This window comes from Symphalangus syndactylus, chromosome 19, assembly GCF_028878055.3.
Source record: "Symphalangus syndactylus isolate Jambi chromosome 19, NHGRI_mSymSyn1-v2.1_pri, whole genome shotgun sequence".
Classification (NCBI taxonomy): domain Eukaryota; kingdom Metazoa; phylum Chordata; class Mammalia; order Primates; family Hylobatidae; genus Symphalangus; species Symphalangus syndactylus.
Window position 1 is genome coordinate 12,393,623 of NC_072434.2, and position 16,774 is coordinate 12,410,396.

Sequence of the window (16,774 nt, forward strand, 5' to 3'; positions counted from 1 at the left end):
TGGAAGCCAGTTAGCATCCTACAGAGAGAAACATTCCCCTCTACTGACCCCAGCCCTAAATTTGCCACCCATGTTACAGATGGTTGAAAAAAGAACTTGGTAAGGGAATCTAAGTAGCACAGTTTTAAAGACATATTTGCCTGGAAGCTACCCCAAGCATGTATCCTATTCACATTGACTCAGTAAAACCATCTTCGCAAATTAGAACCACAAACACATAGAGAATTGTGAAGTAATGTGTCTAGTATAAATGTTTTTCAGCTCACAGTTTGGAGATGCTTAGGGAAGGCTGTGCCCACAGATATCTTACATGCTTAGAATGGATACTTTTTGATGTTTGAGGTAAAGTCAAGTTCTATCCATGTACTTGGAAGTATAATTACCTCCTTAGCTTTAATCAGGAAAACAGCTGGCCTATTAAACACACTGAGCTACAGGTCCTTTGATTTCAGCTGTGGAGCTTGGCCTATCTGGATGTACAGGCTGACAACTCCCTTGAATACATTACTTTTCACCCTTTGTAGCATTTTTTCCTTCCTCCTGCGTACTCCTCGTTGGCTCCCTGGGGATTCAAATTTGTGTTTATCGTGCTGAAAATTTAGAGGCAAGATAAACAACATTTTAAGCTATTTATAACCAGAGGCCATGCCAGAAATGAAGTAGGCTTTGCATTTGACATGTGTTAAAATGTTGCTTGCTGGCAAAGGTAGGAATAATATCCCTAGGTGTGAAAAGCAGATGGTTAGAGACAATTTGATAAAGGTTTGACCCAGAATATGGCTATATGGGATTAGTACTTGTCTTAATTTGGGCTTCTATAACAAAATAGCATAGTCTAGGTAACTTATAAACAACAGAAATTTATTTCTCTCAGTTCTGGAAGCTGGAAGTCTGAGACCAGGGGCCAGCATTGTCAGGTTCTGGTGAGGGCCCCCCTTCTGGTTTGCAGACTGCCTGCTTCTCATTGTATCCTCACATGATAGAAAGAGCACAGGAGAGCTCTTAGGAGTCCCTTTTATAAAGACATTAATCCCATTTATGAAAGGCTCCACCTCCATGACTTAATTACCTCCCAAAGGCTTCACTTCCTGATATCATTGCACTGAGGGTTAGGATTTTAATATATGAATTAAGGGGGAGGGGCACAAACATTGAGTCCATAGCATTATTCTATTAACTTATTAAATGTATTCTTGTGGAATGCTAGGGATAGAGAGGATCCCGGAGAGGCCATTTATATAGGGCCTATATTTTTATACCACCAGGAGGACATTTAGCAAGGGTGAGGAACATACTCTGGAAGGAGGTATGGGAGAGAGGATGAGAAAGAGGCACCATACAAACATAAACCTTAGGGTGGTGGACATACTGTGGTAAGGAAAGAACTCTACACTTGTCTGACTTCTTCCATGTGGATCATCCCAGAGAGAGGAAACCTCTCTTGCTCATTAGATTTCTGACGAAGAGTCCACATGCTCCCTTAAATATTCACCTCTCAGTCACACTAATATAGACCCACCACAGTCTACCTCCATTCTTTCCTTCTGCCTATTAATATTGCTTGAGCTCCTACCATGTGCAGGCACTGTGTTATGTGGATGAATAATACACATGAGCTATGAAGTTGAGATACATGCAATAAACCAGTAAATAAGTAATATAATGAAAGATTATGATTAGTGTTATAGGGGAAAAAGGGGGTGTGATAAAGAATAATGGGTGTGTGTGTCCTATTTTGGATAGGATGATCAAGATAACCCTTTGAGGAGGTGACATAAATGATCTCAAAGTGATTAAACTTTGGCATGTGTTAACTGTTACTTTAACATTTCTTAAACTGCATGTTGTTAAGGATGTTGTTAACGTTCACGTTAAAATAGTGTTTGCCTTCTCTGAGCCCAATCTGCAGAATGCTGAATGGACAGCAATTCTGGGGAATAGAGGGAAGTCAGCTGGATGGGCAGACCTCTCCTGGCCAACACTTTCCTCATGACAACCTTCTCTCCTTAGGAAAAGGAGACGTGTTTGGAGATGTGTTCTGGAAGGAAGCCACCCTTGCCCAGTCCTGTGCCAATGTTAGGGCCTTGACCTACTGTGATCTGCATGTGATCAAGCGGGATGCCCTGCAGAAAGTGCTGGAATTCTACACGGCCTTCTCCCATTCCTTCTCCCGGAACCTGATTCTGACGTACAACTTGAGGAAGAGGGTGAGCTAAAAGTTTCAGTTATTTTCTACAAAGAACAGTCTCTGTGAACTTTGGATAATTACTGTGACCAGAAAAGTCCCTTTGCTGTTTATTTAAGCAGAGTAATTGGTTCTAAAGAGGATCTGTTTGTTGTTTGCTCTGCAGGGCTTTTGCTATAAAATGGAGGAGAGAGGGGATGTTGCTAGATTAGAAGATGGATCTGTTTTGGTGCAGAAGGGATTTATTCATGTGTGTGGAGGGGGCAGGGAGGTGGCTTTTTTCCCCCCCATCAATATCTCGACCTGCTAGCATTTTGAAAAGATGAGTAAAACGTGAGGTTGCTAGTCAGCAAAATGGCTCTGTGGGGCCACTTAATTAATGTAAACTGAATTCTCTGTGGTGACTGGGATTTGCTGAGTAGTATAAAGTCATTAGCCTGCCAGCTAGTAATGATAATTTTTTAACAGATATGAAAATGATTTAGTTGGGTCCAGAGAATAAGAGAGACATGGAATTTGTTTGTCTAGAGAATATTTTGCATTCAACTGCCAACTAAACTGGTTGAGAAATGATTGGTGGTTTAAGAACCAGAAGATCTTTCACCTGCAGTTGTTTCTTTCACTCTCAAATCATCAGAACTCCTCCATCTGTCTCTGTGAGGGTTAAAGTATTGGTCTTGGTACCCAGTACTCTTGGGGTTTTCATGACGGATTTTTCTTGCGCTTCATCTCTCTAACTCTTTTGGTTAAAACAATAACAAGATAGCTCTGCACCTGGAGAAATCATATGGAAACGTTGTCATAGGAATCTTTCCTAAAATGACCTCATAATCTTTCCCCCAACCTGCTCGTTGTCTCATGGTTCCTATTTACATTGTCTGATTTGTCCTGGGGTTCCAAGTTAGAAACCCTGGCATCAACGTTGATGCTGCTTCTCCCTCTCTGAGGCCTCGTGTTACTCATCAGATCCTGTTGGTTCTGCCTAAGCTCTGAACTCTAAGTCAGTACTTTGCCTTCATCCTCAAGGCCCCCACAGAATTCTCAGGACACAAAGCTCTTCATTAAAAATCTTCCTCGTGCCCTTGCTGGATCATGCAATGGGCCCCAAACTCACCTTCCTGCCTCATGTCTGCCTTCAATGGAGTGCCTCCTTCTTATGGCTGCTTGACTAACCTTAAAAATCTGATCTGTCACTCTCCCACCTGACTAAAGGATAGTATCTGTACATTTCAGCATGGTGTATGTGATTGTCCACATCTGGCCCAAACTTAACCCCTGAGCCCTGACCTCATCCACTTCTCCCCATGCCTACCTTTCCCATCCTGAACTGTCACCAGGAGAGTTCCACACAGTACTCCAAGCACACCACACCCATTCAGAGTGCTGTATCTCTGCCTGCTGCTTTCTCAACCTGGAATTCTTTTCTGTGTGTGACAAACCCCTGTTAGCCCTAAAAGCTGCTGAAATGTTTACTTTTTCATTCATCAAACCCAGTATTGTGCCAACTGAACTAGACTAGACATATAAAACCCAATGATACTCAGTTCCCTATCTCCAGGAACCTAAAGTCTAATGGAAAAGATTAACACAAGAAAGATAATTGCATAGAAGATGCTAAGTACAGTGATTGTGATTTGAACAAGGTATTATGGGAGCATAAAGGAGGGGGACAGCTAAAGGGAGTCAAGGATTGATTGTCAGGGGTGATACCTGAGCTGAGTCCAAAGAACGAGTTTGCTGAACAGAAGGGGCCGATGATCTACTGGGAGGGGCAGTTTGAGCAAAGTCTGGAGAAAGGAAACAACCCTTTGTCTTCTAAGTCCTTTGTACAAGGTTCCAATGCCTGTCATGGGTCTACCCCAGCAATATTCCTCCACCTGTTTTAAATCCCTTGGACTATCTTGTGGGTACCTGCACAGAGACCTGTGAAGGCAAGGGCTTGGTGCCTTAGTATCCTCAGTGCATAAACGAGTGTGGGATGCCTAGAATTAATAAATATTTGAGGATGGCAAGGAGAAAGAGATGGGATCTCTGGGCCTCAACTTCCACATTATAAAATGAAAGATTGTGGCGAGATGGTTTTTATAGTTCTGTGGTTTGAAACCTGGCCATTTAAATTCTAGTGGAGGGTGGGCAGTGATGGAGAAATGTGCATCCAATGTTCTTCCTGGTTGATCTGTTGGTTGGGAACATGGGATGCTTGCTGGTGATACATTTAGCTAAGTGGATTCTCTTATAAGCTATTTTTTGATGTATTCCTTCTTTCTATGAAAGCAAGTTGATTATAATCAGCTTTCAGTGTTGCTGATAATATAGGTTGAAAAAATATGCAGTTTGGGTTATTTGGAGGAGTAATCTTCTTGGAATAATTGTGGCTCAAGTAAATCTGTCTTTAAAAAAAAAACAAGAATGACAACAAAAACCATGACACCTCAGTGGTCAGATTTTTTCTGTAAGTGCAGAGTGATAGCTCTGCAGAAGAAAAGACGCAGGGGCTACATTTTTGAAGGGCTGTTGTGGAGGTTTTTTTATAGCCACAGGGTACAGAGGAAGAACCAAAATTATAGACAGATTTTGGCACAGTATAAAAAGTCTTTTGAAAAAAATCAGAGCTCCCCAAAGAACGAAATAGGCTGCTTTGAGTGTATCAAGTTTGTTATTATGAGGTACTTAGGCATCTTCTAGGTACCCATACTCAGAAACATTGTGGAAGGGACTTAGGCAACTGTTGGAGAGTCAAACTAACTGACCTTCAAATTTCCTTCCAACTGTAAGTGACTGTGTATGAGTCTGGTATGGATCCAAAGGAATTTTAGTGAAAGCTTTTGTGTAAAGAGGTAGCCATTCTTTTTTGGGAAAAAAAAAAGACTTGTCATTTTATTATTGCCATTGTAGTTTCTCGTTGTGTCCTTCTGAGAATTAATTCATAGTTACGTAGGGCATGGAAGACAAGAACATTACATGCATGAATTATTCTCCTAGCTATTTTTTTTTCCTGGTAAAGTGAAGTATATTTTTGTGGCTGTTTCTATCTTGGCAAAATTAAGTGTTTTATTTGCTAAGATTCTTGACAACACTGTGCCTTTGACATCTGTCTGGGGAGTTTCTTGATCTTGTAGATCTTCTCCAATGTGCAGCAAAGACTCTGAGCTGGAAGATGACTTGGTAACCATTCAGTCTCTTCCCTACTTCCCTAACACCCTCATTTCACATTTTATAGAAAGGTCACAGAGCTGGGTTGGAATGAAAGAATTGGAGCCAGAAGTGACACCTTGGCCAAAGCCTTCCTGATCACAGTTTCCTGTTCTACTCTAGCCTCTGTATTCTAAACCACATCCCTTTTTCCCTAAATCCAAGGGTATGAACATCACCTAGCTCTCAGCTCTGCTCTTGGAACCCAACTCAGGAAGAAACTCTTGCCTTCCTCCATTTCCTCCAAAGCCACATGAGGGCACAGACAGGGATGAAAGAGGCAGAACCTGGGGGCAAATCCAGCATTTTGACCTTTAGTTTTTCTTGCTTGTGAGGTCTGAGCCAGGTGAGACTTTGGTCTGGGTCCTGCTTCTGCCACTTATTGCTTCTATAATTCTGGATGAGCTATAAAAGCTTCCTTTTCTGAAATATGGAGATGATGAAAATTTCTAACTTGTAGGATAGTTGCAAGCATTAAATAAGATAATATTTGCAAAGCTCACATGAAGCCTACTACATAGCGAGTGCTCAATTCATTTGTGTGTTATTGTTATTTTGTTCCCTCCACTTGATTGATACCCTATTCTTTATCATCCTGTGCCTTTTGAAAAGTAAAAAGAAGGCAGTTCCTCTGCCTTTGTTCATGCAGGGTTATTGCCCTGCACAATATTCTGTGGGGTAGGTGTTATCCGCAGGTTCTCTGCACCTCTTGCAGCAAAGGAGGGATCAGTCACTCTGGGAAGTGGAATCCATTGCTGGCCTTGCTGCCTCTTCAGCTCCTGACAGTGAAGAGGTCAGCATTTGCCCACTGTTTTGGCCAGTTCCATTCTTGGAGGGAAAAATCAGGCTATTTTGAGATCTTAGGTCAGTTAACAGGAAGTCTAGAGGGAAGCACAAAAGAAAAGCACAGCATTTTTGTTTCTTCTGAGGGAGGTGGCTTGTGGCTATTCATGAAAAGAAGGGGAGTAGAGCCTTCCTCATCAAACCCTTGGCTCTGTAGGGTGCCAGGTCTATGCGCTTTTTCCCCCAGGCCTAGAGTCATCTTGTGTCTGTAATCAGAGCTTTGCAGACTATAAATAGTAAATTATTACCAACTCCAGATATTGTACAAGCTACGTCACAGTATCAGTATGTGTATGTCAGCTTATTACCTCTTCAGAACAGCCTCATGACATTACTGTATCATTCCCATTTCCCAATGGAATAAACTAGGACCCTGTGAGGAAGAAAATCCCTTTTCCAAGGTTACCCGGTTAATAAGTGGCAGATTCCAAACCTGGCACGTGCTCTTCTGGCTAAGCAGTGTCACATTCTGTGGTAGCCTCAGTGAAGTGTGGCTCTCAGCTGTTCCCATATTGGCATTCTTTGGCTTCTGCTTTCTTCTAGTCTGTTAACTTTTCAGGAGTGGCTTGGGTTGTCCCCTAAGTATCTTTCTCCAATGGCCTTTGCCACCGCCAGTACACTCAGAAACATGTATGGTAGAACCACAGTAATACCCCAGGTTGGGAGATGTGACAAATTTCCCCCTCATAGTGACAGGCACACAGCAGGTAGCTGGGTGTGCTGGGTGTGGGAGGCATGACACATTTTGCTTTGGTTAGGCAGTGGGTTAACCCGGCCATGCTATTAGTAACTCACTAGAAAGGGCAGTGCTTTGAGTTTAAGGACTAGGTTTGAATACTGATTTGACTGTTGACCAGCTATGTGCCTTTGGGCAAATTACTTAACCATTCAGAGCCTCAGTTTCCTTGTTTGTGAAAAGGGGCCGATACAAGTCCTTCCTAATTAGGTTTTTTGCATTTTGTTTATTTTAAGTTCTGGGATACATGTGCAGAATGTACATAGGTATACATGTGCCATGGTGGTTTGCTGCACCTATCAACCCATCATTTAGGTTTTAAGTCCCACATGCATTAGGTTTTTGTCCAAATGCTCTCTCTCCCCTTGCCCCCCCACATCCCAAACAGGCCCCAGTGTGTGATGTTCCCCTCCCTGTGTCCATGTGTTCTCATTGTTCTACTCCCACTTATGAGTGAGAACATGTGGTGTTTGGTTTTCTGTTCCTGTGTTAGTTTGCTGAGGATGATGGTTTCCGGCTTCATCCATGTCTCTGCAAAGGACATGAACTCATTCTTTTTTATGGCTGCCCTAATAAGGTTTATTGAGAAGTTTACATACAGTAAAACAAACAAAAAGAAAAAGTGACACATTACCTGCAGGAACCACTCAATACATATTTTTCCCTTTCTCCTCCCCACTGCCCATCCCCTACTTCCACTTCCAGTCTTAGAGGTTCTGAATTCACACTTTGTAGCCCTTGGTTAATAACCAGACTTATTTCTTTAGTCGATGTTTCACTTGGGCTCTACTTTCCTTTCAACCTGAGATAAGGTTTCACTCCCCAGGTCCTAGGGAATTACGTTCTCCTGCTGATCATTAGGACAGTAGAAGCAATGTACCACAATTAAATGATGTACTGCAGACAAGCAATTAGGTAATTAACAGCAGTCAGTGCATGGGATAATTGGCATGTAGGTAATTGGGAGGGCGGTTCTCATTCTGTGTGTAGGGCTTTATTTTTAAAGCCAATATTGTTGTGTATTGAGTTTGTTTTGTGCAGTGTTTGTTTATATTAATTTGTTCCAGGATGAATTTTTTTTTTAGTTTCATTGAAGCCCCAACTTAGTGAGTTTCGGAGGGAGCTGGGACTATAGTTACTGATGTTCTCAAAGCTGGGCCCTCCTAATGCCTGTTTTCTAAAACTGAGGTTGCCATAGTGAACTGCCTTGAATACCATCTGTACATTTCTAGCCCACTTTAACCAAAGAACATTTTATTCTGGAGAAGAGAAGATGAAAGCATTGAATGCTTGGAGAAAGCTCTGCTCGTAAGTGGCATTGGAAAGCTTTTCAATTTTCTCCCTGAACAAATTCTTGTGGAAGGTTGGTAAGATGGAAAGAAAGACCATAAAGCTAGGTACTTAAAAATGTCATCCGCTTCCCCCCGAATCATCATAGCCTGAGTTTTAAAAATGATATCTGCGTAGCCCATATTTTCCTTGTCATCCCTCCATATGTGGGCTTCTGTGAAATTAAAATCATCTATTAGTCTGTCAAGCCAAAAAGATAATAAAATCATGGTGTTGGAATTAGGAGTCGGGGGAGGGGGAGAGATGATGTGAGTGACATGACCATAATTCTTTTAGAACAACAAACTATAAATCAAAATCAAGTTCTGTTTTCCTCAAGAGGATCAGTGAATGATGTTAGGGACCTGTGCAGTCTTTCATGGGTCCTCAGGTGTTCCCCAGTACCCCGAGAATATTTAGCAGAACCCCATCATGATGCTGGAGGTGGAAGATAATAAAAGTGCTCCATGCTTCATTATGTATGAATTAGCTTAAACTGTAGTCAGGCTATGTCTGGCTATTTTGAAGGAAGTAATAAAGTTCTGGAATGAACATGAGCTTTAAAGCTAGATCTTCACATCCAGGCTCTGCCATTTGCTAGCTGGGATGGGCGGTCAGGAAGGGTGGGCATTGAACAAGTACACCTTGTCATCTTCCGTGAATCTACACTGCCTACCCCAAATGGTAGTGATGAGAAAGAGTGAGAAAGTGCCAGGCACGTTGCCTCACATGTGGTAGGTATATAGCTGTGTTATTTCCCTTCCATTATTCATAGCAATGGGGGCAGCAGAGCAAAGAAGAATAGGAGCCATAATAGTTTGGCTGGTAGAATAATCATATGGGGGTACTAGACTGGTGGTTTAAAATGTGGATCCTGCAGTCAGAGTATTTGAGTTCAAATCCTGGCCCTACTTAGTGACCTCAGGCCAGTTACCTAACCTGTCTAGGCCCTACTTTATTCAGGTATGAAATAGAGGCCTTAGAAGCATGCTTTGACATAGCAAATTTTCAATGTTTGTATGGCTATAATTATGATAAAGAAGATGATGATAATCATAAGGATGATGACAATAAAATCATCAAATGTATTACTTAGCTTTTCTGGGACTTAGATCCCATCAAGTGCTAAAAGTTTTTAAAAAGAAGTGATGGACTGAATTTTAACATCTAGAAATCTCCTGAACAGAAAATTCTAAAATTTGAGCCTGGGCCTCTCAAGTAGCCCCAGAGATCCAGGTGGTTCATCAGTGAGGTTTGGTGAAGAAAGGCTCTGTTGGATTCAAAATGGATCTGATTCCTCCTATAACAGAATGAATGGAGGGAATGGTAGAGTCAGATGTGGAAGAAAGGAAGGAGGAGGAAAGTTGTAATTTATCTTTTAATACTCATCAAGTTACTTGATGTACTGTTATATATAGTGTTTACCACAAATTAGAAAAGATCTGGCCTAGTTTAGAAGAGTATAAGGCTAGTGCAGTCTTCTGGAGGAGAGTAGCATCCTTAATAATATTTTCTTAGGTGTGTGTAGTTGAGGCATAATCAGGGTAGTGCTAATGGATCCTAGATCAGAAGTTCATCCTCAAGCAAGCAAGTTGGCTTCTTGATGTCTTAGATGTTTAACCCAAGATTTCTCATTCATGTGCTCTCTAAAATTTTGAATTATATCTGTAAGTATTACCTATTATGAAATATCTGTTAAAATCCACCAGAGCTAGTGTTTTACAGAGCACATTTAGGAAGCAGGGTCTAGATGCTCTTTAGTATCTCTTCCAGCTCAAATGATCACTGACCTGTGGAGTGAACAGGTCTTGCCTCTGAAACATCAAGAAGCCAAAATATACTCTAGCAGAGGGAATCTCTATCACCTGGTCCTCAGTAAAGTCCCAAACAGAGATTACTGGCAGGGTCTCCCTAATTTCTAAACATCTTCCTCAACTCAGCTCCCCTCCCACCTCTTACAAATGCCCAGTGGCCCACTCATTTTCTAGTGAGCAGCTAGTCATGTTTTCAAAGTGCATTTCACCTGTCAAAGGATGTTTTCTAACTAGTTTCAAAGTCCCTCCTTGCAAGTTACTTTCTCATTCTTTCTTTGGCTCAGCCAAATTTCACATTTTGAACCCATCTGCCATGTTTTTTGGACTTCCTTTTTCCTATTTATTCTTCCTTCTACTCTTAAAAATGTGCTCTATGGTTTTGAGTATGTCTTTATAAATTTTGACAGTAAGTCAAGGAGGTTTTTATTCTAGCCTTTGCTTTTGGTAAGCAGAGTCAGGATTTGAACCCAGGCTGCCTCTCCTCTGATAACAATAACTACCTTATAAGATGTTAGATTAAGGCCGGGCGCGGTGGCTCACGCCTGTAATCCCAGCACTTTGGGAGGCCGAGGTGGGCGGATCACGAGGGCAGGAGATCTAGACCATGGTGAAACCCTGTCTCTACTAAAAATACAAAAAAATTAGCCAGGCGTAGTGGCGGGCGCCTGTAGTCCCAGCTACTCGGGAGGCTGAGGCAGGAGAATGGCGTGAACCCGGGAGGCGGAGCTTGCAGTGAGCCGAGATTGCGCCACTGCACTCCAGCCTGGGCGACAGAGCGAGACTCCGTCTCAAAAAAAAAAAAAAAAAAAAAGATGTTAGATTAATAAAAAGAAATGTTAGTTCTTCCCCATTTCCAAGTGGACTTTGAATGCCTGCATATGAGCTCACATAAAGAATCTATCCCAGACCAAATGTCCATGCAGACCATATCTGGTATAATGTATGTCAGAGGTCCACGCTGTTTTGGTTTATCTCTCTGCAAACTTTGTTGTTGGCAATTTACTTCTTACTAATGTCACTTAATGGTCTTTACCCTGCCTGTGCTTAACTTAGATTTCTAGATTGAAATTTTGAATTCATAATGGGACCCTGACTCCATGTAGCTTCTCTTTAATTTCTCTAGTCTAGATGAAGCCCCTTGTCTTTTAATTCAATTAGCAATAATCACCTCTTTGTAGCTCTCGTTATACTTCCAGTTAACTTTTTTGAGTCTCACTCTTGTTGCCCAGGCTGGAGTGCAATGGCGTGATCTTGGCTCACCGCAACCTCTGCCTCCCAGTTTCAAATGATTCTCCCACCTCAGCCTTCTGAGTAGCTGGAATTACAGGCATGTGCCACTATGCCCGGCTAATATTGTATTTTTAGTAGAGACAGGGTTTCTCCATGTTGGCCAGGCTGGCCTCAAACTCCTGACCTCAGGTGATCCGCCTGCCTCGGCCTCCCAAAGTGCTGGGATTACAGGCGTGAACTACCCTACCCAGCCACACTTCTCTTTCTTGATCAGCTTTTTTAGAGCTTGGTACAAAGGAAATGTTCAATAATTGAATGAGTCAATCAGTGAACCAACCAACCAACACAAATACACAAATCTACCAACCAATATTGGGCATGTCCCTCCATCTTATTACTGCTATACATTCTTTTTTTCTTCTTCTTTTTTGAGACAGAGTCTCCCTCTGTCACCCAGGCTGGAGTGCAGTGGCGCGATCTCGGCTCACTGCAACCTCCACCTCCTGGGTTCAAGCAATTCTCCTGCCTCAGCCTCCCGAGTAGCTGGGATTACAGGTGCCTGCCACCACGCCCGGCTAATTTTTTGTATTTTTAGTGGAGACAGGGTTTCACCACCTCGGCCACGCTGGTCTCGAACTCCTGACCTCAAGTGATCTGCCCGCTTCGGCCTCCCAAAGTCCTGGGATTACAGGCATGAGCCACCGTGCCTGGCCTGTTGCTGTATATTCTTAAAGCCTTGGCTAAAAGGTGGTATCGGCAGAGACATCTTTCCTTCTTTGTCCCTCTGAAGCTTTTCCTATATATTTCATAGCCCTTTTTCCCTTTTTTTCTCCCCCCCAGGCCCTGATTGTAGAGGTCTCTCAGCCTCTGCAGATACCCCTGGTGCCAGCATAAAATATAATAACCATCCCAATTTATTGTCTCATCTGCCAAGTGTGTGCTAACGCCTTTACATGTATCTCACTTAGGTGCTGAGGCCAAGATAGGTTAAATAATTTGCTCCTGATCCATTAAGCTAATTGAAGTTAGAATTGTAGCTCAAGCCTGGCAATCACCAAGCCCATAATCTTTTTGTCGTTGTTTGTTTTATTAAATTTTAAATTCTGGGACTATGTATGCAGGTTTGTTACATGGGTATATTACATGATGCTGAGGTTTGGGTTTCTAGTGATCCCACTATCCAAGTAGTGAACATACTACCCAGTAGTAGATAGTTTTTCAACCCTTCCACCTGGAACCATTACCCCCTGCCCAGTTTTGGACCCTTCCATACCCCCCATCCCCAGTATTGGAATCCCAAGTATTGTTCCCATCTTTGTGTCCATGTGTACTCAGTGTTGAGCTACTACTTGTAAGTGAGAACATGTGGTACATAGTTTTCTGTTTGTGCATTAGTTCACTTAGGATAATGGCCTTCAGCTGCATTCATGTTGCTGCAAAGGCCATGATTTTGTTCTTTTTAATGGCTCTGTAGTATTCCATGGTGTATATGTACCATAGTTTCTTTATCCAGTCTACTGTTGATGGGCACCTGGGTTGATTCCATGTCTTTGCTATTGTGAATAGTGCTGTGATAAACATATGAGTGCAGGTGTCTTTTTTGGTAGAACAATTTATTTTCCTTTGGGTTTATAACCAGTAATGGGATTTCTGGATCAAATGGTAATTCTATTTTTAGTTATTTGAGAATCTCCAAGCTGTTTTCCACAGGGGCTAAACTAATTGGCATTCCCACCAACAGTGTGTAAGCATTCCCTTTTCTCCCCAACCTTACCATCTGTTATTTTGTGACTTTTTAACAATAACCATGCTGACTGGTGTGAGATGGTATTTCTTTGTGGTTTTGGTTTGCATTTCTTTGATGATAGTGATGTTGAACATTGTTTCATGTTTCTTGGCCACTAGGATGTCTTCCTTTGAGAAGCATCTGTTCATGTCATTAGCCCACATTTTAATGAAGTTATTTGGTTTTTGCTTGTTGATTTAAGTTCCTCATAGATTCTGGATATTAGTTCTTTATCAGATGCATGGTTTGCAAAATTTTCTCCCATCCAGTAGGTTGTCTGTTTACTCTGTTCATAGTTTCTTTTGCTGTGCAGAAGCTCTTTCATTTAATTAGACCCCAACCAATTGTCAATTTTTATTTTTGTTGCATTTGCTTTTGAGGACTTAACATAAATTATTTGCCTAGGTGAATATCTAGGAGGGTATTTTCTAGGTTTTCTTCTAGGATTTTTATAGTTTGAGGTCTTACATTTAAATATTTAATTCATCTTAAGTTAATTTTTGTATGTGGTGAGAGGTAGGGGTCCAGTTTCATTCTTCTGCATATAGTTAGCCAATTTTCTCGTATCATTTATTGAATAGGGTATTCTTTCCCTATTGTTTATTTTTGTTGACTTTGTCAAAGACCAGTTAGTTTTAGGTGTGTGGCTTCATTTCAAACTTCCTATTCTGTTCCATTGGTGTATTTATCTGTTTTTGTACCAGTACCATGCTGTTTTGATTACTGTAACCTCATAATGTACTTTGAAGTTGGATAATGTGATTGCCTCCAGCCCTATTCTTTTTGTGTAGGATTGCCTTGGCTATTTGGGCTGTTTTTTGGTTCCATATGAATTTTAGAACAGTTTTTTTTCTAATTCTGTGAAAAAAATGACATTGGTAACTTGATGGGAATAGTGTTGAATCTGTATATTGCTTTGGGAAGTATGCACATTTTAATGATACTGATTCTTCCAATTCATAAGTATGGAATGCTTTTCTGTTTGTGTTGTCTATGATTTATTTAAGTAGTATTTAATAGTTCTTCTCATAGAGTTCTTTTACCTGCTTGGTTAGATGTATTCCTAGGTATTTTATTTTTGTGTGTGTGGCTCCTGTAAATGAAATTGCATTCTTGATTTGGCTCTCAGTTTGCACATTATTGGTGTATAGAAATGCTACTGATTTTTGTATGTTGATTTTGTATCCTGAGACTTTCCTGAAGTCATCAAATTTAGGAGACTTTTGGTCTTTACGGTTTTTTAGATATAGAATAATATCATCAGCAAAGAGATAGTTTGACTTCTTCCTTTCCTGTTTGGATGCCCTTTATTTCTTTCTCTTGTCTGATTACTCTGATTAGAACTTCCATTACTATGTTGAATAGGAGTGATGAGAATGAACATTTTTGTTTTGTTCCTAGTTCTTAGGGGGAATGTTTCTGCCTTTTGTCCATTCAGTATGATGTTGGCTGTGGGTCTGTCATAGATGGCTTTTATTATTTTGAGGTGTGTTCCTTCAATTGCCAGTTTGTTGAGGGTTTTCATTATAAAGAGATGTTGGATTGTATTGACTACTTTTTCTGCATCTATTGAGATGATTACATGGTTTTTGTTTTTCATTCTGTTTATATGGTGAATTACATTTTTTGATTTGCACATGTTGAACCATCCTTGCATCCCAGGAATAAAGCCCACTTGATCACAGTGAATTAACTTTTTGATGTGCTGCTGCATTTAGTTTCCTAGTATTTTGCTGAGGATTCTATGTTCATCAGAGATATTGATTTGTAGTTTTCTTTTTTTGTTGTGTCTTTGCCAGATTTTGGTATCATGATGATGCTGATTTAGTAGAATGAGTTAAGGAGGAGTCCCTCCTCCTCGATTTTTAAAAATAGTTTCAGTAGGATTGGAACCAGCTTTTCTTTGTATGTCTGGTAGAATTTGGCTGTGAATCCATCTGGTCCAGGGCTTTTGTTGGTTGGCAGGTTTTTATTACTGGTTCAATTCCATTACTCACTATTGGTTTTTTCAGGATTTCTTTTTCTTCCTGATTCAATCCTGAGAGGTTATGTGTTTCCAGGAATTTATCAATTTCTTCTAGATTTTCTAGTTTGTGTACATAGAGATGTTCATAATAGTTTCTGAGGATCTTTTATATTTCTGTGGGATTGGTTGTGATATTGTCTTTGTCATTTCTGGTTGTGCTTATTTGGAGCTTCTCTCTCCTTTGTTCATCTGGCTAATGGTCTATCGAACTTGTTTATCCTTTTCAAAGAACCAACCTTTTGTTTTGCTGATCCTCCCTATGGTTTTTGGTCTCAGTTTCATTTAGTTCTGCCCTGATTTTTGCTATTTCTTTTCTTCTGCTAGCCTTGGGTTTAGCTTGTTCTTTTTTTCTAGTTCCTTTAGCTCTGATCTTAGGTTGTTAATTTCAGATCTTTCTATCTTCTTGATATAGGCATTTAGAACTATAAACTTTCCTCTTAACACTGTTTTGATGCATCCCAGAGATTTTAGTATGTCGTGTCTCTATTTTCATTTATTTCAAAGAATTTTTTAAATTTCTGCCTTAATTTTGTTTTATACCTAAAAGTCATTCAGGAGCAAGTTGTTTAGTTTCCATGTATTTGGGTAGTTTTAAGAGTTCATTTGGAATTGATTTCTATTTTTATTCCACTGTATGATTTTTATTTTTTTGAATTTATTGAGACTTGCTGTATGACCAAGCACTTGGTCAGTCTTAGAGTATGTTCCATGCGTAGATGAGAAGAATGTATACTATGTGGTTGTTGGGTAGAGTATTCTGTAGCTGTCTATTAAGTCTGATTGGTCAAGTACCAAATTTAAGTCCAGAATTTCTTTGTTATTTTTCTGCATTGATTACCTGTCTATTGCTGTCAGTGGGATATTGAAGTCCCCCACTATTATTTTGTGACTGTCAAAGTCATTTCTCAGGTCTAGAAATAATAGTATTATAAATCGGAATGCTCCCATTTTAATTGTATATATATTTGGGATAGTTAAGTGTTCTTGCTGAGTTGAACACCTTTATCATTATGTAATGTTATTCCTTTTCCTTTTTTACTTTTGTTGGTTTGAAGCCTATTTTATGTGATATAAGACTAGCGACCCCCTGCTGTCTTATGTTTTCCATTTGTGCAGTAGATCTTTTGCCATCTCTTTACATTGAGTCTGTGGGTGTCATTACATGTGAGATGGGTCTCTTGAAGATAGCAAAAGGATGAGTCTTGTTTTTTTAATCCAATTTGCCACTCTCTATTTTAAATGGAGCATTTAGACCATTTACACTCAAGGTTAATGTTGCTTTGTGAGATTTTGTTCCTGTTGTAGTGTTGTTGGCTAGTTGCCAACAACTAGTTGACTAGTCTCAATTCTGCCATTGGTTTATAGGGTCCATGGGCTATGTGCTTACAAGTACTTTTGTAGTAGCAAGTATCATTCTGATATGGTTTGACTGTGTCCTCACCCAAATCTCATCTCAAGTTCCCATGTGTTTTGGGAGGGACCTGGAGGGAGGTAATTGAATCATAGGGGCAGGTCTTTCCCTTGCTGTTCTCATGATATCTGATGGTTTTATAAAGAGGAATCTCCCTGCACAAGCCCTCTCTCTTTGCCTGCTACCATCCACGTAAGATGTGACTTGCGTCTCCTTGGCTTT

At 40.6% G+C, this 16,774-nt stretch overlaps 1 protein-coding gene across 2 annotated transcripts in view; it reads left to right on the forward strand.

Annotated features, from left to right (window-relative positions):
• Window positions 1–16,774, forward strand: part of KCNH1 (potassium voltage-gated channel subfamily H member 1) — a 461,331-nt gene that overhangs the window by 362,534 nt on the left and 82,023 nt on the right. For both annotated transcript variants that reach the window (XM_055233917.2, XM_055233918.2), the window contains exon 10: window positions 2,011–2,207. In XM_055233917.2, the coding sequence (XP_055089892.1) occupies window positions 2,011–2,207 (197 nt within the window). The remainder of the gene's footprint in view (window positions 1–2,010; window positions 2,208–16,774) is intronic.